The following is a 26,758-nucleotide window of genomic DNA, read 5'->3' as shown; positions in this document are numbered from 1 at the left end:
GGGGAGGGGGGGCTCACTTCTGGGAGATACTGTATATATATATATACATTGTATACAGTCCGGGGGAGGGGGGGCTCACTCCTGGGGGATACTCTATATATATATATACATTGTATACAGTCCGGGGGAGGGGGGGCTCACTCCTGGGGGATACTGTATATATATATATATATATATATATATACATTGTATACAGTCCGGGGGAGGGGGGGCTCACTTCTGGGGGATCCTGTATATATATATATATATACACTGTATACAGTCCGGGGGAGGGGGGGCTCACTCCTGGGGGATACTCTATATATATATATACATTGTATACAGTCCGGGGGAGGGGGGGCTCACTCCTGGGGGATACTGTATATATATATATATATATATATATATACATTGTATACAGTCCGGGGGAGGGGGGGCTCACTTCTGGGAGGTACTGTATATATATATATATACATTGTATACAGTCCGGGGGAGGGGGGGCTCACTCCTGGGGGATACTCTATATATATATATATACACTGTATACAGTCCGGGGGAGGGGGGGCTCACTCCTGGGGGATACTCTATATATATATATACATTGTATACAGTCCGGGGGAGGGGGGGCTCACTTCTGGGAGGTACTGTATATATATATATATACATTGTATACAGTCCGGGGGAGGGGGGGCTCACTCCTGGGGGATACTCTATATATATATATATACATTGTATACAGTCCGGGGGAGGGGGGGCTCACTCCTGTGGGATACTGTATATATATATATACATTGTATACAGTCCAGGGGAGGGGGGGCTCACTCCTGGGAGATACTATATATATATATATATATACATTGTACACAGTCCGGGGGAGGGGGGGCTCACTCCTGGGAGTTACTGTATATATATATATACATTGTATACAGTCCGGGGGAGGGGGGGCTCACTCCTGGGGGATACTCTATATATATATATATATACATTGTATACAGTCCGGGGGAGGGGGGGCTCACTCCTGGGGGATACTCTATATATATATATACATTGTATACAGTCCGGGGGAGGGGGGGCTCACTCCTGGGAGATACTATATATATATATATATACATTGTACACAGTCCGGGGGAGGGGGGGCTCACTTCTGGGGGATACTGTATATATATATATACATTGTATACAGTCCGGGGGAGGGGGGGCTCACTCCTGGGAGATACTATATATATATATATATACATTGTACACAGTCCGGGGGAGGGGGGGCTCACTCCTGGGAGATACTGTATATATATATATATATATATACATTGTATACAGTCCGGGGGAGGGGGGGCTCACTCCTGGGGGATACTCTATATATATATATATATACATTGTATACAGTCCGGGGGAGGGGGGGCTCACTCCTGGGGGATACTGTATGTGTATATATATACAATGTATGTAAATAATGAGAATGAACATGAAACATTGGATTTAGCCCCGCCCACACACATAACAGGTTCTTGGAAATAGCGATTTGTTTTAATGAAATAATCGTTTCTTTGAGAAGAGCGATTTGATTGATTAAATGATCGTTTTTATTGAAAAAAAAATTGTTGCTGCAAGAAACTTCCATCTGAATATCGACTTTGTGCTGAAAGATTTTTTTTTTCTTTAAACGATCTCCACGTGTAGGAAGAGTGACAAAATTTCTTCCATAAATATAAATGTATAAAAACACTCACCTGCTTCTCCCACAAACACCTCCTGGGGGACACTTGCCGGCCCTTCACCAACGGCGTTGTACACGCTGATTCTGATCTCGTATCGCTTGTGTTTGTTCAGATCTGACACAACAGAGAAAATGGTGGCAAGAACGTTATCTAAAGACATTGTATGGATTATCCACTATTCCCCCCACTGACACCAATGATGGGGCCCTACTCCTCCCACTGACACCAATGATGGGGCACTATTCCTCCCACTGACACCAATGATGGGGCCCTACTCCTCCCACTGACACCAATGATGGGGCACTATTCCTCCCACTGACACCAATGATGGGGCCCTACTCCTCCCACTGACACCAATGATGGGGCACTATTCCTCCCACTGACACCAATGATGGGGCCCTACTCCTCCCACTGACACCAAAGATGGGGCCCTACTCCTCCCACTGACACCAATGATGGGGCACTATTCCTCCCACTGACACCAATGATGGGGCACTATTCCTCCCACTGACACCAATGATGGGGCACTATTCCTCCCACTGATACCAATGATGGGGCACTATTCCTCCCACTGACACCAATGATGGGGCCCTACTCCTCCCACTGACACCAATGATGGGGCACTATTCCTCCCACTGACACCAATGATGGGGCCCTACTCCTCCCACTGACACCAAAGATGGGGCCCTACTCCTCCCACTGACACCAATGATGGGGCACTATTCCTCCCACTGACACCAATGATGGGGCACTATTCCTCCCACTGACACCAATGATGGGGCACTATTCCTCCCACTGATACCAATGATGGGGCACTATTCCTCCCACTGACACCAATGGTGGGGCACAATTCCTCCCACTGACACCAACGATGGGGCACAATTCCTCCCACTGACACCAATGATGGGGCACTATTCCTCCCACTGACACCAATGATGGGGCACTATTCCTCCCACTGACACCAATGATGGGACACTATTCCTCCCACTGACACCAACGATGAGGCACTATTCCTCCCACTGACACCAATGATGGGGCACTATTCCTCCCACTGACACCAACGATGGGGCACAATTCCTCCCACTGACACCAACGATGGGGCACTATTCCTCCCACTGACACCAATGATGGGGCACTATTCCTCCCACTGACACCAATGATGGGGCACTATTCCTCCCACTGACACCAATGATGGGGCACTATTCCTCCCACTGACACCAATGATGGGGCACTATTCCTCCCACTGATACCAATGATGGGGCACTATTCCTCCCACTGATACCAATGATGGGGTACTATTCCTCCCCACTGACACCAATGATGGGGCACTATTCCTCCTACTGACACCAATGATGGGGCACTATTCCTCCCACTGACACCAATGATGGGGCACTATTCCTCCCACTGACACTAATGATGGGGCACTATTCCTCCCACTGACACCAATGATGGGGCACTATTCCTCCCACTGACACCAACGATGAGGCACTATTCCTCCCACTGACACCAATGATGGGGCACTATTCCTCCCACTGACACCAACGATGGGGCACAATTCCTCCCACTGACACCAACGATGGGGCACAATTCCTCCCACTGACACCAATGATGGGGCACTATTCCTCCCACTGACACCAATGATGGGGCACTATTCCTCCCACTGACACCAATGATGGGGCACTATTCCTCCCACTGACACCAACGATGAGGCACTATTCCTCCCACTGACACCAATGATGGGGCACTATTCCTCCCACTGACACCAATGATGGGGCACTATTCCTCCCACTGACACCAATGATGGGGCACTATTCCTCCCACTGACACCAATGATGGGGCAGTATTCCTCCCACTGACACTAATGATGGAGCACTATTCCTCCCACTGACACCAATGATGGGGCACTATTCCTCCCACTGATACCAATGATGGGGCACTATTCCTCCCACTGACACCAATGATGGGGCACTATTCCTCCCACTGACACCAATGATGGGGCACTATTCCTCCCACTGATACCAATGATGGGGCACTACTCCTCCCACTGACACCAATGATGGGGCACTATTCCTCCCACTGATACCAATGATGGGGCACTATTCCCCCCACTGACACCAATGATGGGGCACTATTCCCCCCACTGACACCAATGATGGGGCACTATTCCTCCCACTGACACCAATGGTGGGGCCCTACTCCTCCCACTGACACCAATGATGGGGCACTATTCCTCCCACTGATACCAATGATGGGGCACTATTCCTCCCACTGACACCAATGGTGGGGCCCTACTCCTCCCACTGACACCAATGATGGGGCACTCTTCCTCCCACTGATACCAATGATGGGGCACTATTCCCCCCACTGACACCAATGATGGGGCACTATTCCTCCCACTGACACCAATGATGGGGCACTATTCCTCCCACAGATACCAATGATGGGACACTATTCCTCCCACTGACACCAATGATGGGGCACTATTCCTCCCACTGACACCAATGATGGGGCACTATTCCTCCCACTGACACCAATGATGGGGCACTATTCCTCCCACTGACACCAATGATGGGACACTATTCCTCCCACTGACACCAATGATGGGGCACTATTCCTCCTACTGACACCAATGATGGGGCACTATTCCTCCCACTGACACCAATGATGGGACACTGTTCCTCCCACTGACACTAATGATGGGGCACTATTCCTCCCACTGACACCAATGATGGGGCACTATTCCTCCCACTGACACCAACGATGAGGCACTATTCCTCCCACTGACACCAATGATGGGGCACTATTCCTCCCACTGACACCAATGATGGGACACTATTCCTCCCACTGACACCAATGATGGGGCACTATTCCTCCTACTGACACCAATGATGGGGCACTATTCCTCCCACTGACACCAATGATGGGACACTGTTCCTCCCACTGACACTAATGATGGGGCACTATTCCTCCCACTGACACCAATGATGGGGCACTATTCCTCCCACTGACACCAACGATGAGGCACTATTCCTCCCACTGACACCAATGATGGGGCACTATTCCTCCCACTGACACCAATGATGGGGCACAATTCCTCCCACTGACACCAATGATGGGGCACTATTCCTCCCACTGACACCAATGATGGGGCACTATTCCTCCCACTGACACCAATGATGGAGCACTATTCCTCCCACTGACACCAATGATGGAGCACTATTCCTCCCACTGACACCAATGATGGGGCACTATTCCTCCCACTGATACCAATGATGGGGCACTATTCCTCCCACTGACACCAATGATGGGGCACTATTCCTCCCACTGACACCAATGATGGGGCACTATTCCTCCCACTGACACCAATGATGGGACACTATTCCTCCCACTGATACCAATGATGGGGCACTATTCCTCCCACTGACACCAATGATGGGGCACTATTCCTCCCACTGACACTAATGATGGGGCACTATTCCTCCCACTGACACCAATGATGGGGCACTATTCCTCCCACTGACACCAATGATGAGGCACTATTCCTCCCACTGACACCAATGATGGGGCACTATTCCTCCCACTGACACCAATGATGGGGCACTATTCCTCCCACTGACACCAATGATGGGGCACTATTCCTCCCACTGACACCAATGATGGGGCACTATTCCTCCCACTGATACCAATGATGGGGCACTATTCCTCCCACTGACACTAATGATGGGGCACTATTCCTCCCACTGACACCAATGATGGGGCACTATTCCTCCCACTGACACCAATGATGGGGCACTATTCCTCCCACTGACACCAATGATGGGACACTATTCCTCCCACTGCCACCAATGATGGGGCACTATTCCTCCCACTGACACCAATGATGGGGCACTATTCCTCCCACTGACACTAATGATGGGGCACTATTCCTCCCACTGACACCAATGATGGGGCACTATTCCTCCCACTGACACCAATGATGGGGCACTATTCCCCCCACTGACACCAATGATGGGGCACTATTCCTCCCACTGACACCAATGATGGGGCACTATTCCTCCCACTGACACCAATGCTGGGGCACTATATGTCAGTATAGAGATCCAGCAGGAGACTCCTCCCCATTGGGATCTGATTGGTTGTCAGAGTCTTCCTTTCATTTTTTTGAGCAGTGTATATATATATATATATTTGAGGCAGATCAAAGGATGAAAAAAGTGAAAGGAAGGTTTTTTTGTTTTTTTTTAAATAATAAGAAAAAGCATTTCTTGTATTTAATACGCAGGAAATAATATCTTTATTCCAATTCAGTTTATTTAACGATCTGCTTCCCGAATCTTCGGTGACTCGGCCTGCAGAGCTGAATGTTCGATTGAGCGCTTTCTGTGGTCTATGAACACTACAGATCTGATTGTCTCTACAGCAGTACATCTAATAGCATGCAGTTAGGGATGGAGCAGAAGGAGGAGCTCACCAGCCTGCTGCTTCTCCTTTCACTGTCCAATCACAGGCTGGGGGAGGGACAAGGCAGGTCAAAACCCAAAACCAAAAATGTCAGATATGGCCGCTTACCAATCATTAGATGTGGCGGCTGCATTCGTTTTCTTCTTTTTTTTTTTTTTAGGCGCCTGGTGATCTGACCAGCAACACACCCTCCCAGGGGCGGACTGACCATTCCGGCACTCAGGCACTGCCCGAGGGCCCGGGGTCAGTAGGGGGCCCCATGAAATGCCCCTGGTACCTTTCATAGGCCTTTTTGTTTGTGGTTTGAGTGTGGGCAAGGACACAGGGGCCCCATAATCTCCTATTGCCTGGGGACCCCATGAGTTGTTAGTCCGCCCCTGCACCCTCCTGTATTAGAGCGCCCCCATTCTGGATGGAGGAGCAATGGAGACACCTTTGGACAGCAGGGGGGAGGGGAGCGTTAGATGGACTAGCAGATTTAGATTAGACATGCAGAATGAAAACGTTTGTTTTATTCAATAATTTTGTTTAGTTAAATTTCATTTAATTTGTTTTTGGAATTTGTTTATGTTTAGCTTATGAACTCGATTTGAATCTTCTGAATTCAGTTGAATTAAATTCGGGCAAATCAAAAAGTATAGAACTCAGATTTATTCTATCCGAAATTCAAATTTTGGGAGGCAGTTATATTCCCTTTTATTCTGTTTGCTTCTATTCTTTTCCATTCTATTAGAATTTGAAAATATTCTATTTGAAATTCAAATGACAGAAGACAGTTATATTCATTCTATTCTATTCATTCTATTCTATTCTTTTCTCCATTCTATTTTTTATTTTTCTCTTTTCATTATCTCTTTTTTTTTATCGTATTATTTTCTATCTTAATCTTTTCTATCCTATTATTGTATATTCTTTTATTTTTTGTTCTATATTTTTTATTCTATTCTTTTCAAAATTCTAATTTGGAAGTGGATATATGTTATTTTATTCCCTTCTATGCTATTCTTTTCTACTCTATTCTACTCTCTTCCTTTCTACTCTATTACTTTCTATTCTATTTTATTCTATTCTGTTCCTTTCGAAATTCAACTTTCGGAAGGCGGCTATATTTAAGTTTATCCTCTGCGATTCTATACTTTTCTTCTATTCTATTCTTTTCTTCTTTATTCTTTTCTATCCTATTATTTTGTTATTTTCTTGTCTATTATTTTCTTCTCTATGTTATTCTTTTTTGCTCTATTCATTTCTACTCTTTTTTTTTTATCCTATTCTATTTTACTCCACTCTTCTTTGAGAAATTCAGCTTTCGGAGGGCAGTTATTTTGTTCTTTTCTAATCTATTCTTTTCTACTCTGTACTTTTCTATTCTTTTCTATTCTATTTATTTAAATTCTATTTTCTATTCTATCCTTATCTACTCTATTTTATTATTTTCTATTCTATTCTTTCTTACTCTATTCATTCCTACTCTATTCTTTTCTACTCTGTTCTTTTTTCTGTTCTATTTTATTCTATTCTTCTTTGCGAAATTCAGCTTTTGAAGGGCAGCTATATTTTATTTTGTTCTTTTCTATTCTATTCTAATCTATTATTTTCTACTCTGTACTTTTCTATTCTATTTATTTAAATTCTATTTTCTATTCTATTCTTGCTTTCATATTAGTTTTCAAATTTCGAATCCAATTGCATTTCGGATGAAAATTTTGTTTAGTTATTTTGGATTCGTTTAAATTCATCACTATTGAAATTTGGATACTTAAAAATCTCTGAATAACAAAAAAATTCAGAACGAAACGAACTGCACGTCTGATTTTCCAGCTGACGCTGGAGTTGCAGTAACAGTTTTTGTTCCTTTTGGGATAAAGATTTCACAAACATAGAAGAGGACCAGTATAAGAACCCCTGCCAGTGATAAATTGTTTGTCTCAAACCTCTGACTATCACTTTTGCTTACTTCTTGGATCTGTTAAAGGAAGTTGATAAACAACAGACTTACTGGCAGGATCACCAGTTGAAAATAAAAGCATTCAAGCCTAAAAAAAATGAAAACTAATGCAGCCATCATACACAGTTGCTACAAATTGATATCCTGCACTATATTATAATTTTTGTTTTAATTACAGTATACAAATAGCAGGTTTTTTTTTTTTAACCTGACAGACAGGGCTGTGCTGCGTGGCAGAGTTGTGCAAATCCCAGAACTGGATGGGCAAAAAGGAAAAAAAAATCCTTTGACAGGTTAAACAGATAAGAAGTGCGATTTCTTCTACTCTACAAGCATTACTTCTAGTAGCATGCAGTTGTCATGACCGCACTTACTGTCCAGCTCGTACTGGGAGAGGGTCGGTTCGCTGAGGTTCCGGATCATGTAGGTCGCTATACGGAATGGCAGAGCAAGGATCGGGGTGGAGAAGGGAGTGAGGAACAAACGGAGGACAGCAGTCAGGCAATGTTAGTATACACAAGACATGCAGACATATAGAGAGCGCGATTCCCATGCTGAGAAAATACACAGACAATGCAGCATAAAGAGAACCTGTCACCAGCACAACAGTGGACAAAGGAGGTTCTTACAAGCAAACAACATTATTGGAATTCCTCTTGTGGGTGTCCAGGGATCCCCGAGACTCTGGGAGTGTGCAATAGGCAGAGATAGACTTTGTTCCCCTTTCCTATCCCATAATAGCAAGTAGGTACCCTCTCCTTGGGTCCCTTAGGCACCTCCATTGGATGTGGGGGAGTGCCGGAGCTCCAGCTAGGTGTAGAGTCAATATATATATATATGCTGTACATTCCCCAGGTTATATTTGTCTCTTAGCTGCCAATCACACCCCTCCCCCTCTTTCCTGCTGCCAGGCCAGGTTAGTACAGTCATGGTGGAAGAGAAAAGGGTCTTCACCAAACTGTTACCACAAGGATGGAAGAATTGTCCTCATTGTCCACAGTCCTAAATAAGTTAGGACTATGGGCATTATTACTACAGAAGCTCGTTCTATACAGTAGAAATTGGTGTTAGAAAAGCTAGGACTATAGACGCTTGTATTACTGAAGCTGGGACTACAGACGCTCGTATTACTGAAGCCGGGACTACAGACGCTCGTATTACTGAAGCTGGGACTATAGACGCTCGTATTACTGAAGCCGGGACTACAGACGCTCGTATTACTGAAGCCGGGACTACAGACGCTCGTATTACTGAAGCCGGGACTACAGACGCTCGTATTACTGAAGCCGGGACTATAGACGCTCGTATTACTGAAGCCGGGACTATAGACGCTTGTATTACTGAAGCCGGGACTATAGACCCTCCCATTACTGAAGCTGGGACTACAGACGCTCGTATTGCTGAAGCCGGGACTACAGACGCTCGTATTACTGAAGCCGGGACTACAGACGCTCGTATTACTGAAGCCGGGACTACAGACGCTCGTATTACTGAAGCCGGGACTATAGACGCTCGTATTACTGAAGCCGGGACTACAGACGCTCGTATTACTGAAGCCGGGACTACAGACGCTCGTATTACTGAAGCCGGGACTACAGACGCTCGTATTACTGAAGCCGGGACTACAGACGCTCGTATTACTGAAGCCGGGACTACAGACGCTCGTATTACTGAAGCCGGGACTATAGACGCTCGTATTACTGAAGCCGGGACTACAGACGCTCGTATTACTGAAGCCGGGACTACAGACGCTCGTATTACTGAAGCCGGGACTACAGACGCTCGTATTACTGAAGCCGGGACTGCAGACGCTCGTATTACTGAAGCCGGGACTATAGACGCTCGTATTGCTGAAGCCGGGACTATAGACGCTCGTAATACTGAAGCTGGGACTACAGACGCTCGTATTACTGAAGCCGGGACTATAGACGCTCGTATTACTGAAGCCGGGACTATAGACGCTCGTATTACTGAAGCCGGGACTACAGACGCTCGTATTACTGAAGCCGGGACTATAGACGCTCGTATTACTGAAGCCGGGACTATAGACGCTCGTATTGCTGAAGCCGGGACTATAGACGCTTGTATTACTGAAGCCGGGACTATAGACCCTCCCATTACTGAAGCTGGGACTACAGACGCTCGTATTGCTGAAGCCGGGACTACAGACGCTCGTATTACTGAAGCCGGGACTACAGACGCTCGTATTACTGAAGCCGGGACTACAGACGCTCGTATTACTGAAGCCGGGACTATAGACGCTCGTATTGCTGAAGCCGGGACTATAGACGCTCGTAATACTGAAGCTGGGACTACAGACGCTCGTATTACTGAAGCCGGGACTATAGACGCTCGTATTACTGAAGCCGGGACTATAGACGCTCGTATTACTGAAGCCGGGACTACAGACGCTCGTATTACTGAAGCCGGGACTATAGACGCTCGTATTACTGAAGCCGGGACTACAGACGCTCGTATTACTGAAGCCGGGACTACAGACGCTCGTATTACTGAAGCCGGGACTACAGACGCTCGTATTACTGAAGCCGGGACTGCAGACGCTCGTATTACTGAAGCCGGGACTATAGACGCTCGTATTGCTGAAGCCGGGACTATAGACGCTCGTAATACTGAAGCTGGGACTACAGACGCTCGTATTACTGAAGCCGGGACTATAGACGCTCGTATTACTGAAGCCGGGACTATAGACGCTCGTATTACTGAAGCCGGGACTACAGACGCTCGTATTACTGAAGCCGGGACTATAGACGCTCGTATTACTGAAGCCGGGACTATAGACGCTCGTATTGCTGAAGCCGGGACTATAGACGCTTGTATTACTGAAGCCGGGACTATAGACCCTCCCATTACTGAAGCTGGGACTACAGACGCTCGTATTGCTGAAGCCGGGACTACAGACGCTCGTATTACTGAAGCCGGGACTACAGACGCTCGTATTACTGAAGCCGGGACTACAGACGCTCGTATTACTGAAGCCGGGACTATAGACGCTCGTATTACTGAAGCCGGGACTACAGACGCTCGTATTACTGAAGCCGGGACTACAGACGCTCGTATTACTGAAGCCGGGACTACAGACGCTCGTATTACTGAAGCCGGGACTACAGACGCTCGTATTACTGAAGCCGGGACTACAGACGCTCGTATTACTGAAGCCGGGACTATAGACGCTCGTATTACTGAAGCCGGGACTACAGACGCTCGTATTACTGAAGCCGGGACTACAGACGCTCGTATTACTGAAGCCGGGACTACAGACGCTCGTATTACTGAAGCCGGGACTGCAGACGCTCGTATTACTGAAGCCGGGACTATAGACGCTCGTATTGCTGAAGCCGGGACTATAGACGCTCGTAATACTGAAGCTGGGACTACAGACGCTCGTATTACTGAAGCCGGGACTATAGACGCTCGTATTACTGAAGCCGGGACTATAGACGCTCGTATTACTGAAGCCGGGACTACAGACGCTCGTATTACTGAAGCCGGGACTATAGACGCTCGTATTACTGAAGCCGGGACTATAGACGCTCGTATTACTGAAGCCGGGACTATAGACGCTCGTATTACTGAAGCCGGGACTATAGACGCTCGTATTGCTGAAGCCGGGACTATAGACGCTCGTATTACTGAAGCCGGGACTACAGACGCTCGTATTGCTGAAGCCGGGACTATAGACGCTCGTATTACTGAAGCCGGGACTACAGACGCTCGTATTGCTGAAGCCGGGACTATAGACGCTCGTATTACTGAAGCCGGGACTACAGACGCTCGTATTGCTGAAGCCGGGACTATAGACGCTCGTATTACTGAAGCCGGGACTATAGACGCTCGTATTGCTGAAGCTGGGACTACAGACGCTCGTATTACTGAAGCCGGGACTATAGACGCTCGTATTACTGAAGCCGGGACTACAGACGCTCGTATTACTGAAGCCGGGACTATAGACGCTCGTATTGCTGAAGCCGGGACTATAGACGCTCGTATTACTGAAGCCGGGACTACAGACGCTCGTATTGCTGAAGCCGGGACTATAGACGCTCGTATTACTGAAGCCGGGACTACAGACGCTCGTATTGCTGAAGCCGGGACTATAGACGCTCGTATTACTGAAGCCGGGACTATAGACGCTCGTATTGCTGAAGCTGGGACTACAGACGCTCGTATTACTGAAGCCGGGACTATAGACGCTCGTATTACTGAAGCCGGGACTATAGACGCTCGTATTACTGAAGCCGGGACTACAGACGCTCGTATTGCTGAAGCCGGGACTATAGACGCTCGTATTACTGAAGCCGGGACTATAGACGCTCGTATTACTGAAGCCGGGACTATAGATGCTCGTATTGCTGAAGCTGGGACTACAGACGCTCGTATTACTGAAGCCGGGACTATAGACGCTCGTATTACTGAAGCCGGGACTACAGACGCTCGTATTACCAAAGCCGGGACTATAGACGCTCGTATTACTGAAGCCGGGACTACAGACGCTCGTATTGCTGAAGCCGGGACTATAGACGCTCGTATTACTGAAGCCGGGACTACAGACGCTCGTATTGCTGAAGCCGGGACTATAGACGCTCGTATTACTGAAGCCGGGACTATAGACGCTCGTATTGCTGAAGCTGGGACTACAGACGCTCGTATTACTGAAGCCGGGACTATAGACGCTCGTATTACTGAAGCCGGGACTATAGACGCTCGTATTACTGAAGCCGGGACTACAGACGCTCGTATTGCTGAAGCCGGGACTATAGACGCTCGTATTACTGAAGCCAGGACTATAGACGCTCGTATTACTGAAGCCGGGACTATAGATGCTCGTATTGCTGAAGCTGGGACTACAGACGCTCGTATTACTGAAGCCGGGACTATAGACGCTCGTATTACTGAAGCCGGGACTACAGACGCTCGTATTACCAAAGCCGGGACTATAGACCCTCCCATTACTGAAGCCGGGACTACAGACGCTCGTATTACTGAAGCTGGGACTATAGACGCTCGTATTACTGAAGCCGGGACTACAGACACTCGTATTACTGAAGCTGGGACTATAGACGCTCGTATTACCAAAGCCGGGACTATAGACGCTCGTATTACTGAAGCCGGGACTATAGACACTCGTGTTACCGAAGCCGGGACTATAGACGCTCGTATTACTGAAGCCGGGACTATAGACGCTCGTATTACTGAAGCCAGGACTATAGACGCTCGTATTACTGAAGCCGGGACTATAGACGCTCGTATTACCGAAGCCGGGACTATAGACGCTCGTATTACTGAAGCCGGGACTATAGACGCTCGTGTTACTGAAGCCGGGACTATAGACGCTCGTAATACTGAAGCCGGGACTATAGACGCTCGTATTACCGAAGCCGGGACTATAGACGCTCGTATTACTGAAGCCGGGACTATAGACGCTCGTGTTACTGAAGCCGGGACTATAGACGCTCGTATTACTGAAGCCGGGACTACAGACGCTCGTATTACTGAAGCCGGGACTACAGACGCTCCTATTACTGAAGCCGGGACTATAGACGCTCGTATTACTGAAGCCGGGACTATAGACGCTCGTATTACTGAAGCCGGGACTATAGACGCTCGTATTACTGAAGCCGGGACTACAGACGCTCGTATTACTGAAGCCGGGACTATAGACGCTCGTATTACTGAAGCTGGGACTATAGACGCTCGTATTACTGAAGCTGGGACTACAGACGCTCGTATTACTGAAGCCGGGACTATAGACGCTCGTATTACTGAAGCCGGGACTATAGACGCTCGTAATACTGAAGCCGGGACTATAGACGCTCGTATTACTGAAGCCGGGACTATAGACGCTCGTATTACTGAAGCCGGGACTACAGACGCTCGTATTACTGAAGCCGGGACTACAGACGCTCGTAATACTGAAGCCGGGACTATAGACGCTCGTATTGCTGAAGCCGGGACTATAGACGCTCGTATTACTGAAGCTGGGACTATAGACGCTCGTATTACTGAAGCCGGGACTACAGACACTCGTATTACTGAACCCGGGACTATAGACGCTCGTATTACTGAAGCCGGGACTATAGACGCTCGTATTACTGAAGCTGGGACTATAGACGCTCGTATTACTGAAGCCGGGACTATAGACGCTCGTATTACTGAAGCCGGGACTATAGACGCTCGTATTACTGAAGCCGGGACTATTCTGGAAGTTAGTATTTTGGAATCTGGAACCAAGGATCAGTGGAGAACGTGCAGTCCTACGTTGCGGCTCCCTGCAGCTTCTGCTGTACATTCCTATGAGATACGTGGACTGGCACGTCATTGGTTGCAGTGTTCCGTTACACATGTGACGCCCCGGAGCCGAATCACGGAGCTGTATTTATTTTATTGTCTTCATTATTTCTCTGTAATTACCTCATTGACATGTTCAGTTGGCACACAATTATCACAAAGGTGACAACCAGCCATTCCTTCCCAACATAAAAGAGTTATATAAAGGAAAAGTCCTTGAAATGTAAAATAAAAGCACCGCAGGAGGCAAATAAATGACTGTCATTAACACCTCCCAGTCCCTGTCACTAGGCTGAGATCCTGGAGGAGGCTGTGAGACTACAGCACACCTCCGCTGCCGGCATGTTGTTGGAGTGAAGGAGTCCTCCTTATAGTCTACTAGAGGCTGAGTGCTCCATGTCATTGACGGGACCCCGCATTCACTGTATCCGCTCTTCCCCCGGACCCCGCATTCACTATATCCGCTCTCCCCGGACCCCGCATTCACTATATCCGCTCTCCCCGGACCCCGCATTCACTATATCCGCTCTCCCCGGAGCCCGCATTCACTATATCCGCTCTGCCCGGACCCCGCATTCACTGTATCCGCTCTTCCCCCGGACCCCGCATTCACTATATCCGCTCTCCCCGGACCCCGCATTCACTATATCCGCTCTCCCCGGACCCCGCATTCACTATATCCGCTCTCCCCAGACCCCGCATTCACTGTATCCGCTCTCCCCGGACCCCGCATTCACTGTATCCGCTCTTCCCCCGGACCCCGCATTCACTATATCCAGTCTCCCTGGACCCCGCATTCACTATATCCAGTCTCCCTGGACCCCGCATTCACTATATCCGCTCTCCCCAGACCCCGCATTCACTGTATCCGCTCTCCCCGGACCCCGCATTCACTATATCCGCTCTCCCCGGACCCCGCATTCACTATATCCAGTCTCCCTGGACCCCGCATTCACTATATCCGCTCTCCCCAGACCCCGCATTCACTGTATCCGCTCTCCCCGGACCCCGCATTCACTATATCCGCTCTCCCCGGACCCCGCATTCACTATATCCGCTCTCCCCGGACCCCGCATTCACTATATCCGCTCTCCCCGGACCCCGCATTCACTATATCCGCTCTCCCCGGACCCCGCATTCACTATATCCGCTCTCCCCGGACCCCGCATTCACTATATCCAGTCTCCCTGGACCCCGCATTCACTATATCCGCTCTCCCCGGACCCCGCATTCACTATATCCGCTCTCCCCGGACCCCGCATTCACTATATCCGCTCTCCCCGGACCCCGCATTCACTATATCCGCTCTCCCCGGACCCCGCATTCACTATATCCGCTCTCCCCGGACCCCGCATTCACTATATCCGCTCTCCCCGCATTCACTATATCCGCTCTCCCCGGACCCCGCATTCACTGTATCCACTCTCCCCGGACCCCGCATTCACTATATCCGCTCTCCCCGCATTCACTATATCCGCTCTCCCCGGACCCCGCATTCACTGTATCCACTCTCCCCGGACCCCTCATTCACTATATCCGCTCTCCCCGGACCCCGCATTCACTATATCCGCTCTCCCTGGACCCCGCATTCACTATATCCTCCCCCCCCGGACCCCGCATTCACTATATCGGCTCTCCCCGGACCCCGCATTCACTATATCCGCTCTCCCCGGACCCCGCATTCACTATATCCGCTCTCCCCGAACCCCGCATTCACTGTATCCGCTCTCCCCGGACCCCGCATTCACTATATCCGCTCTCCCCGGACCCCGCATTCACTATATCCGCTCTCCCCGCATTCACTATATCCGCTCTCCCCGGACCCCGCATTCACTATATCCGCTTTCCCCGGACCCCGCATTCACTGTATCCGCTCTCCCCGGACTCCGCATTTACTATATCTGCTCTCCCCGGACCCCGCATTCACTGTATCCGCTCTCCCTGGACCCCGCATTCACTATATCCGCTCTCCCCGGACCCCGCATTCACTAAATCCGCTCTCCCCGGACCCCGCATTCACTATATCCGCTCTCCCCGGACCCCGCATTCACTATATCCGCTCTCCCCGGACCCCGCATTCACTATATCCGCTCTCCCCGGACCCCGCATTCACTATATCCTCTCTCCCCGGACCCCGCATTCACTGTATCCGCTCTCCCCGGACCCCGCATTCACTGTATCCGCTCTCCCCGGACCCCGCATTCACTGTATCCACTCTCCCTGGACCCCGCATTCACTATATCCGCTCTCCCCGGACTCCGCATTCACTATATCTGCTCTCCCCGGACCCCGCATTCACTATATCTGCTCTCCCCGGACCCCGCATTCACTATATCCGCTCTCCCCGGACCCCGCATTCACTATATCCGCTCTCCCTGGACCCCGCATTCACTATATCCGCTCTCCCCGGACCCCGCATTCACTAAATCCGCTCTCCCCGGACCCCGCATTCACTATATCCGCTCTCCCCGGACCCCGCATTCACTATATCCGCTCTCCCCGGACCCCGCATTCACTATATCCGCTCTCTCCGGACCCCGCATTCACTATATCCGCTCTCCCCGGACCCCGCATTCACTATATCCGCTCTCCCCGGACCCCGCATTCACTATATCCGCTCTCCCCGGACCCCGCATTCACTATATCCGCACTCCCCGGACCCCGCATTCACTATATCCACTCTCCCCGGACCCTGCATAGGTGAGCATGTGAGAACCCTCCTATGATGCATTCCGCAAGCCTATTGGACAATAAGGATGAGTTGAGGTTTGGGCTGAACCCATAGGACACTGTCACATGATAGTAGACTACTAGCCAAACGTGGAATTCCCCACCCATGTAACAACGGGATATGGATGCTGGTGACATCATTAATATGGTGATATGGATTTATTTGGTCCTTTACTCTGTACATATATGACCTAATATGGCCAATGGTCTCATTTGGACGATGTCATTATTTGATCAGGAGGCCATATTGGTCAGTAATGTCACCAGCATCCCCGTTCCTTTGGTACTTGGGCCTGAAAGGTGGGGAATTCCATGGCTGCAGCTGATTGGGCCAGTAGTCTGCTATCATGTCAATGTTCCCACAGCTTGGAACTAATCTGAGTTTGGCCCAAACCTTAGCTTATCCTGGATGACTGACGGACTGTCCTTGATGATGGCGGAGTGGCCTCATCTCCCCTTTGGTAGTCATGCCTGAGAAGTGGGGAATTCCATGGCCACAGATGATTGGGCCAGTAGTCTGCTATCATGTCAATGTTCCCACAGCTTGGAACTAATCTGAGTTTGGCCCAAACCTTCACCCATCCTTCATGGATGACTGACGGTCTGTCACATGATGGGGGGGTGACTTCATCGCTGCTTTGGTACTTGTGCCTGAGAAGCAGGAAATTCCATGGCTGCAGCTGAGTGGGCTAGTGGCATGCTGTCATGTGACCGTTCCCTCGCGTTGGGGCTGACCTGAGTTTGGCCCAGACTACTTACCGTAGCTCATCCTTTACAGATGATTGATGGTCTGTCACATGATGGGGGTGTGACATCACTGCCCCGTATAAGCTCCAACATAGAGCTTACACCGGTATTTTTCGGCAGATGGAGTGCCGGGGGGGGGGGGGGGGTGCTATAAATATAAGTGGGTCAGAAGGTAGCCTTTAAAGAGACCCTGTCACTTCACCCTAAATAGGCCAACAGTCTGATTCTCTATAAGCAGCAAACACTCCTGCGATAATTTTATGACAAGCGACCTTTTTACATGGAGAATACCACAAACATTGAAAGCGTAAAACAAATGTGATCATTTCAGCTGAGCCGTGCGGTGAAAACGAAAACCGAAAGAATAACTTTCAATGGGATAATAACTGGCACGGTGAAAATGCCACATTCTTATGCTTCAGAGAACGGACCCTTTATTCTGGTAATAGCAAACAAAACAGAATAATATGAACTGTAGAGAAATAGTAAGCGAGCGCTATCTGAGACGAAGGAAAATAGCCGCTAGAACACCAAAAAGGCAACCAAGGACAAACCTTCCAATAAATCTTTATAGAGAAAAGGTGCAGCGCTAGATGTAAATATAACTAGACATAATATAACAATATGCTGAATGAACATAAAATAGACATAAAATAGCAATAAAATCGAGTGCAAAGTAGTGAATCACACTGGGTGAATTAAAATAAGTGAATGTCCCAAAATGTTTCAAACGCCCACATGGGGAACCACTAGATCCAATTGAAGTGCGTGAAAACGGGAGTCCGGTGTATCACGCAGTGGATAATGGGTATAAAGAATGCGCACTCACCAGAAGTGCGTCAAAAATGCGCATATAAGATATCCTCTCTCAGGTAGTGGTCATCTACTGCCAGAACAGGGTCAGAGTAATGCACCATCCAATCTCATCCAGGGTAGGTGTCAAGGTCCTACCTTTTCCCTGAGGTTATGTTACTCCATGTGCTGGCGTCCATCTTGGATTCTGCTGTGCATGGTGGGAATCCTTTTATGCCTTCAGGTCTCTGTGGTCCATCCCCCAGAGGGGTGTGGCTGATGACATATAAGCCTGTGGCCCGCACATGCTCTTTGCACTTGTGTCTTGTGTCTTTGTGTTGCTATTACTCTGTTCTGACTCTCGTGACTCTCCTGGTATCTGATTCGGCTTGTGACTTGACTATTCTTTGCATTCTCCTTTGATCTGACCCTCTGTTGCTGAACCCGGCTCGTGACCTGTGATTCTCGTCTGCTGTCCTGTACTGTTTTGTCCTGTTGTTGTTGACCCGGCTTGTCTGACTACTCTTTTGTCTCTTCCACCAGCTACACGCCATTGGCGGCGGCCATTACCGCAGCTGAGGTCTCTCGGGGGCCGCGATCTGGTTCCTGGCTGCGTCAAGTCCATCCCCACCATCAGGAGCCCTGGTGAAGGGCAGCCTGGGACTTAGACTCCGCGCCCTGAGGGACTTCGGTCTGTGGGTGGTGGTTGTCGTCAGCCAGTGCGTTACATTGTTAGGCCTGCCTGTCCGTTCCTTGGCCCCTGCCCTGACAGTAGGTAATCCAAAAAGGCCTTAGCACTGTGTCACCGTCTGTGGTCCCTCTAAACCGGTTTCTGCAAGTGGGGACTCTTGGATAAGTCTCCCAGTGAATTCCATGCATCCCACTTTGCTTTGTTTACAAAGTCTAACATACCTGGCTTTGGAGAATTGCAAGCTCCCCGTGTTGCCTCACTGCTCTAGAATCTCCATGTGGCTCCCAGTTGGATGCATGGAATTCAAGAGTCCCCACTTGTAGAAACCGGTTTAGAGGGACCACAGACGGTGACACAGTGCTAAGGCCTTTTTGGATTTCTTACCCTGGATGAGATTGGATGGTGCATTACTCTGACCCTGTTCTGGCAGTAGATGACCACTACCTGAGAGAGGATATCTTATATGCGCATTTTTGATGCACTTCTGGTGAGTGCGCATTCTTTATACCCATTATCCACTGTGTGATACACCGGACTCCCGTTTTCACGCACTTCAATTGGATCTAGCGGTTCCCCATGTGGGCGTTTGAAACATTTTGGGACATTCACTCATTTTAATTCACCCAGTGTGATTCACTACTTTGCACTCGATTTTATTGCTATTTTATTGCTATTTTATGTTCATTCAGCATATTGTTATAATATGTCTAGTTATATTTACATCTAGCGTTGCACTTTTTCTCTATATAGAATAATATGAACATCTATTTTTTTAAATTTTCATTTTTCTAACATCAAAATGGCGGGTCGGCCATTGGGGGGCTATGCGGTGAGATGCCATGATTGGCGCTGGGATGCCAACGCGTCCGCAGTTACGTCTCTCACACTGTAAACTCCGAGCATGCTGCTAATTAACAATGTCTCCTTTCACACGTCAGAGGTGAGAAGAGTCGGTGTGAAGCTGTCAGTGACACAGTTTCCTGCTACATCCTCGTGCTCGGGAGGGTTGTCGCTGTTTCCAAACCAGTGGCCTTGGAAGGTGAAAGAAGGTTGAAGTGTAAACTTCTGGAAAAACCTCGGCTGTGAAAGAATTCACCGGAATGAAACAAATGCATTCGTTAATCTTGTTATAACTTTTTTTCAGACTCGTTGGCGTTCGTTGCTGTGCCCATTCACAGATTCATATAGATCTGGATCCCGAAAATGAAATTTATGTCCGCGGAAAGCGAAAGGCACTCCGCGATACAAGCCTGCGGGAGAACTCTTGTGCTTGTGCCTGTTACTCGGCCAACATAGAGCACTGGAGGGGGAGGGCAGAAAACAGCATTGAAGGAAGGGGTGTTTTAAGGTGATTCAACTGGGCCTTCGATAGGAGGGGACAAACCATTGGCTGTCCAATGCTGACTGCAAAGTGGTAGGTGCACTACGTAGTAAACTCATGTTTTGCACTGTCAAGGAAAGAAATTGGTTACCCCCTCCCCCAACCACGGCTGCTTATACCTGCCTTCTCTTGGCTCCCCTATTGGTCCACTTGACTGCCGGTAGTGTAGTGACGTTTCCAAGCACTTCCAAGTATGCTGGAACACCCAATAGCCAAATACCAACACCGCTAGCCTGGAAAGGTCCAAACTACAGCTACAGGAGCTTACACATAGGATGACTTCTCCTTTACGCAGGTAAATGGGGCAGCAGGAACACAAGTATGGGCATTTTGGGAAGGGGCTATCCAGGGACGGACTGACAACTCATGGGGCCCCCGGGCAATAAGGGATCATGGGGCCCCTGTGTCCTTACCCAAACTAAAAAAAGCCTATGAAAAAGGTACCAGGGGCATCTCATGAGGCCCCCTACTGACCCCGGACCCTCGGCCAGTACCCAAGTTTCTAAATAGTCAGTCCACCCCTGGGGCTATCTTGTTTTTAGCTAGATAGGATTTTTGAGCCAGAGGCTTGCTAGAAGCCTGGGATGAGTCAGCCTGGGAGTGAGGTAGAGAGGTCTCCTCAGCACAGGCTGGGAGGCTCCACAGGTCAGGGCTTCTGGAGCCCTCCCGCACTTCCAGAAACTGCTGAAACGCTTTGGAGGAAGGATGGAGGATTGGAGGAGGCATGGAGAATTGCATGTTTAAGAGAACTTGGCCAATCCCCAGGTAGGAGGCTGGGCATAGCAGCTAAGAACAACCCTTAAATGTGGCAGAGCCTGTGTAGCAGGAGGAGTTGGATGGAATATGGACTGAGAGAAGGTGCTGGAGTGTGGAGCCTTGGAGAGGGCCCCGGGGAGGGGAGCGTACCTACAGGCTGGTGCTGGATGGAAGGATCTCCACTGTGCCACAAGTCTAGGGAGAACATCCTGTCAGCAGGGAAGAAGCCAGCCCAGCGTAGGGCCTGAAAGCAACTGCAACCCAACAGGCTAACAGAACAGGACAGTGTGAGTACTTCTACACCCCCTGGGGAGAGGGCAGTCAGGTGCAATACCCAACTAGTTCTCATCGGGGACTAATTAATTGCAGATCTTGGAATCCCTTGCCCAGGGATACCCTCAGGACAGCAGAGTGAAAGAGGAAGGATTAATCAGGGGTCTGAGGAGGTACATCAAAGGGGACATCAATGGTCCTTAAAGAGACAGTTGCTACTTTTTGGTCCACATTTTTGTACAGTGTTTGCTAAGAAGTTGTCCTCGAGTTTTACAGTTCTTGGCATCCCACATCCCCCTAAACCTCATCCAAGTTGCTAACAAAAACAAGCTCAAAGACTGTTTTACTGACTCTTTGTGTGAAGGTGTGGAAAGTGCGTGTTGCCTGGCTCTACAGAGCCTAGGGGGACCCATCAAAATTCAGCGGCCCCTTAGCTGATGAGCGCTACAGTCACATGATCAGCTTAAAGTGATAACTGCATGATTGTGTTCAATATTTTTTTCAATGTATCATTTGCAATTACAAATATAAAGTCATTTACTTATCCATTGCTATCCCAGCTTGACCAATGTTGAACCGTCAAAAAACAATCCAATCTCCAAGAAGCATAGACTGCCCATAAATTATGTATCCACCCCAGATATGGCCTGAATGTCACACATTTGCAGTAAGAGGGCCACTAAACAGTAAGAACCTTCAGTGGTCAACAAAAAAAGCACCGTATGGGCACAACAGTCAGCATCAGGAGTTTATCTTATGAGTATCAAATTCCCCAAGTTCGACCCTGAAATCGGTATGTCCGGCACTAGCCATCTCTAGGGGTTCCTTCACCGAGTTGCTTTTTGCCCTACAGGCACCGATGTCCTACACATTAACAATGACGTCGTTCTAACTTACACGTCAGCTCGGCCCATTTGGCGTCCGGGTTCTTGATGTTGTGCACGGTAAAACTTCTCATCCCGTCGTACACCAGTTCCCGGTAGCGGATGCGAAAGCCTAGGAGAATCCCATTGATCTTGTCCTCTGTTGGCGCCTGAAGGGACAAATGAATCCTCGTTGGTTATTTTGGGTTCCCAAAACCGTTCTTGGTGTAGAAAAACACAAAAGGAGTTTTAAAGATATTCCTTACCTGCCAGCGAATCAACACGGAGGTTGTGGTGTGAGGCGTCACGGAGAGGACTAGCGGAGAATCGTCGGGCGCTGCGTGGAAAATCAAACAGAAGATGAAACATGGAGCATTCATTGGTAGGAGAGTACAAAGGTCAATCAATGGTGACCTACAAAGGGCAGAGGCCGGTGGCAACCGATCCAATTACAGTTTGGGTAAAGAGTCTGCAGGTAAACCATCTTCGACCACTTTGGTGCTTCCGAGTCACCTCACTGCTGCTGGAGTCCGCTTTGGTGTTGGATCGGGTTGGTGTCTACCAAGGTGGATGACGTCAATGTCCTTCCCACATGACAGCATTCAACCTTGGTGATTGGCTGCTAAGGCCCCAGCATTGTCACATAGAGGTGGTCACATCTCCCTCAATGTCCACAAGCCTTGCCCAGCAGAGAGAGCAGCCATTAACATGTATGAAACCCTAATAATGAACTTCTATTTGTTCGATCTTCGTCTGTAAAACATACACTGAAAGATTTTTGTTGAATCGGTTTTACAAGTTAATTAATGGACGCGATCAACAGGTATTTTTTTTTTTGTGTTGTCTCAAGGAAGCTTTTTAGTGTTCCCTGATGGACTACACGTCCATAAATCCCTATGCTGTGGATAAGAAGATGGTTGCAGAAGTTGAGCAGCTTAGCGAAAAGGCAATGGGCAGGGCTGACACCACTCAGTCCACATATATGTTGAGTGCCCACAAAAGCAAATTAAAAGCCGAGTGTATTCCAGACAGATCATCATTTTTCTGTGCTTTAAAGCAGTGGTCTACAGACTGCGGCCCTTTGCCTGCCTCTATCTGGCCCTCAGGGGAACTATTCCTCCCAATGACACCAACAAAGAGATACCATTTCTTCCACTGGCACCAGCTATGGGGCATTTTTCCTTCCACTGACACCAATGATGGGGCACAATTCCTCCTACTGATATAAACAATTAGGTACTGTTCACCCAAATAATACCAGGTGTAGGGTACTGTTCCTTCCTCTGACACCAATGATGGGGCACTATTCATCCCACTGACACCAATGATGGGGCACTATTCCCCCCACTGACACCAATGATGGGGCACTATTCCTCCCACTAATACCAATGATGGGGCACTATTCCTCCCACTGATACCAATGATGGGGCACTATTCCTTCCTCTGATACCAATGATGGGGCACTATTCCTCCTACTGACACCAATGATGGGGCACTATTCCTCCCACTGACACAAATGATGGGACACTATTCCTCCCACTGACACCAATGATGGGACACTATTCCTCCCACTGGCACCAATGATGGGACACTATTCCTCACACTGACACCAATGATGGGGCACTATTCCTTCCTCTGATACCAATGATGGGGCACTATTCCTCCCACTGACACCAATGATGGGGTACTATTCCTCCCACTGACACAAATGATGGGACACTATTTCTCCCACTGGCACCAATGATGGGACACTATTCCTCCCACTGACACCAATGATGGGGCACTATTCTTCCCACTGACACCAATGATGGGGCACTATTTCTCCCACTGTCACCAACGATGGGGCACTATTCCTCCTACTGACACCAATGATAGGGCACTATTCCCTCCACTGATACCAATGATGGGGCACTATTCCCTCCACTGACACCAATGATGAGGCACTATTCCTCCCACTGATACCAATGATGGGGCATTATTCCTCCCACTGACACCAATGGTGGGGCACTATTTCTCCCATTGACACCAATGATGGAGCACTATTCCTCCCACTGACACCAATGATGGGGCACTATTCCTCCCACTGATACCAATGATGGGGCACTATTCCTCCCACTGACACCAATGATGGGGCACTATTCCTCCCACTGACACCAATGATGGGGCACTATTCCTCCCACTGATACCAATGATGGGGCACTATTCCTCCCACTGACACCAATGATGGGGCACTATTTCTCCCATTGACACCAATGATGGGACACTATTCCTCGTACTGACACCAATGATGGGGCACTATTCCTCCCACTGACACCAATGATGGGGCACTATTCCTCCCACTGATACCAATGATGGGGCACTATTCCTCCTATTCCCCACCTTCCACTGACTACAAGCACTGTGTCATTTTTTTTTACTCCTACTGATGCTGAGACATTTTCTACTCCCATTGGCCACTCCAGCCCTCCTAAACTCTGAAGGACAGTAAACCGGCCCTTTGTTTAGAAAGTTTGGAGACCCCTGCTTTAAAAGGATAAACCTGAGGAAATGTCCACGTATTGTAGAGATGTACTGCATATGTTTTTTTTGTTCTAATACTTTGGAGTGCATCTATAAAATAAGTTTTCTGTATTTTTGTAATATGAATCTCTTATGATCATCAACGCGTTCTAGTGGCCATAATACAGTATTGTTTTTATTGAGTTATTTCAGGAAAATATCACATTATGGCCACTAGATGGCGCCGCTGATCACAGAAGATGATCATGTTGCAAACAATACAGCAATACATGAGAGAAATAGTGCCCCATCATTGGTGTCAGTGGGAGGAATAGTGCCCCATCATTGGTGTCAGTGGGAGGAATAGTGCCCCATCATTGGTGTCAGTGGGAGGAATAGTGCCCCATCATTGGTGTCAGTGGGAGAAATAGTGCCCCATCATTGGTGTCAGTGGGAGGAATAGTGCCCCATCATTGGTATCAGTGGGAGGAATAGTGCCCCATCATTGGTGTCAGTGGGAGGAATTGTGCCCCATCATTGGTGTCAGTGGGAGGAATAGTGCCCCATCATTGGTGTGAGTGGGAGGAATAGTGCCCCATCATTGGTGTCAGTGGGAGGAATAGTGCCTCATCATTGGTGTCAGTGGGAGGAATAGTGCCCCATCATTGGTATCAGTGGGAGGAATAGTGCCCCATCATTGGTGTCAGTGGGAGGAATTGTGCCCCATCATTGGTGTCAGTGGGAGGAATTGTGCCCCATCATTGGTGTCAGTGGGAGGAATAGTGCCCCATCATTGGTGTCAGTGGGAGGAATAGTGCCCCATCATTGGTGGCAGTGGGAGGAATAGTGCCCCATCATTGGTGGCAGTGGGAGGAATAGTGCCCCATCATTGGTGTCAGTGGGAGGAATAGTGCCCCATCATTGGTGGCAGTATGTATTTTACATATAGAGCCCCTTTAAGATGGGTTTATAAACCTGTCTGTTGTTCTCCTTAAGAGCCAGACGGGGGCATCTTTCTGCACCCACAGACAGAGGATGAAAATGATGGGCTTGATAGGTCATGTCTCATCTACTGTTTAGAACCTCATCCAGCTGGCATGCTAACAAACCTAAATATAAGATTTTTATTCAATGAAGCCCAACTGGAACATTTCACTTTAAATAATTTGTAACAATATTACTGTAAGCCAGTTTTCTGTGTATTAAATTATATTGTTTTTTTTTTTTATTTCAGGGGTTTATCCACCTTCAGCAAGTAACAGGAATCCACTCTAATTTTCCCTGTTGACCCTAATGCATTTTGCCAAAATGGCAACATTTTGGTAAGATTTTTGCAGAAACTTTGGCAAAATGAAATCTCCTCCTAAAGGTAGAGCTCAAAATGTGGTCAGGTTGTATTTCTAATGCCAGCAAATAAGTTGAACAACCATGTCTCAAATATATAAAATCTGGTCATGCGACTCACCAGCCTGCAGAGTGGTAAGGGATTCCGACTCTTCGCTGTATTCGCTGTCCCCAATGTCATTGGTGGCTTTCACTCTGAACTTGTACGATGTGAAAGGTTTCAACCTGTAATGGAAACCATCATAGTGAGTAACAACTTTCTCTAAGATCCACAGA

General features: G+C 48.4%; 1 protein-coding gene across 2 annotated transcripts in view; it reads right to left on the bottom strand.

Moving 5' to 3' along the window:
* Window positions 1-26,758, bottom strand: part of SDK2 (sidekick cell adhesion molecule 2) — a 186,203-nt gene that overhangs the window by 63,558 nt on the left and 95,887 nt on the right. Inside the window, exons 20-24 of one of the 2 annotated variants that reach the window (XM_089685363.1) lie at window positions 26,604-26,707; window positions 22,906-22,976; window positions 22,674-22,809; window positions 8,475-8,531; window positions 1,707-1,808 (exon numbers count right to left, since the gene is read on the bottom strand). In XM_089685363.1, the coding sequence (XP_089541489.1) occupies window positions 1,707-1,808; window positions 8,475-8,531; window positions 22,674-22,809; window positions 22,906-22,976; window positions 26,604-26,707 (470 nt within the window). The remainder of the gene's footprint in view (window positions 1-1,706; window positions 1,809-8,474; window positions 8,532-22,673; window positions 22,810-22,905; window positions 22,977-26,603; window positions 26,708-26,758) is intronic. The other variant, XM_089685365.1, reaches the window with a different exon arrangement.

The sequence above is a fragment of the Staurois parvus genome, unplaced genomic scaffold (assembly GCF_062004578.1).
Source record: "Staurois parvus isolate SC_StPar_1 unplaced genomic scaffold, SC_StPar_1.0 ptg000373l, whole genome shotgun sequence".
NCBI classification, from domain to species: Eukaryota; Metazoa; Chordata; class Amphibia; order Anura; family Ranidae; genus Staurois; species Staurois parvus.
The sequence above is the reverse complement of the archived record's forward strand: the minus strand, read 5'-3'. Positions and strand labels throughout refer to the sequence as shown.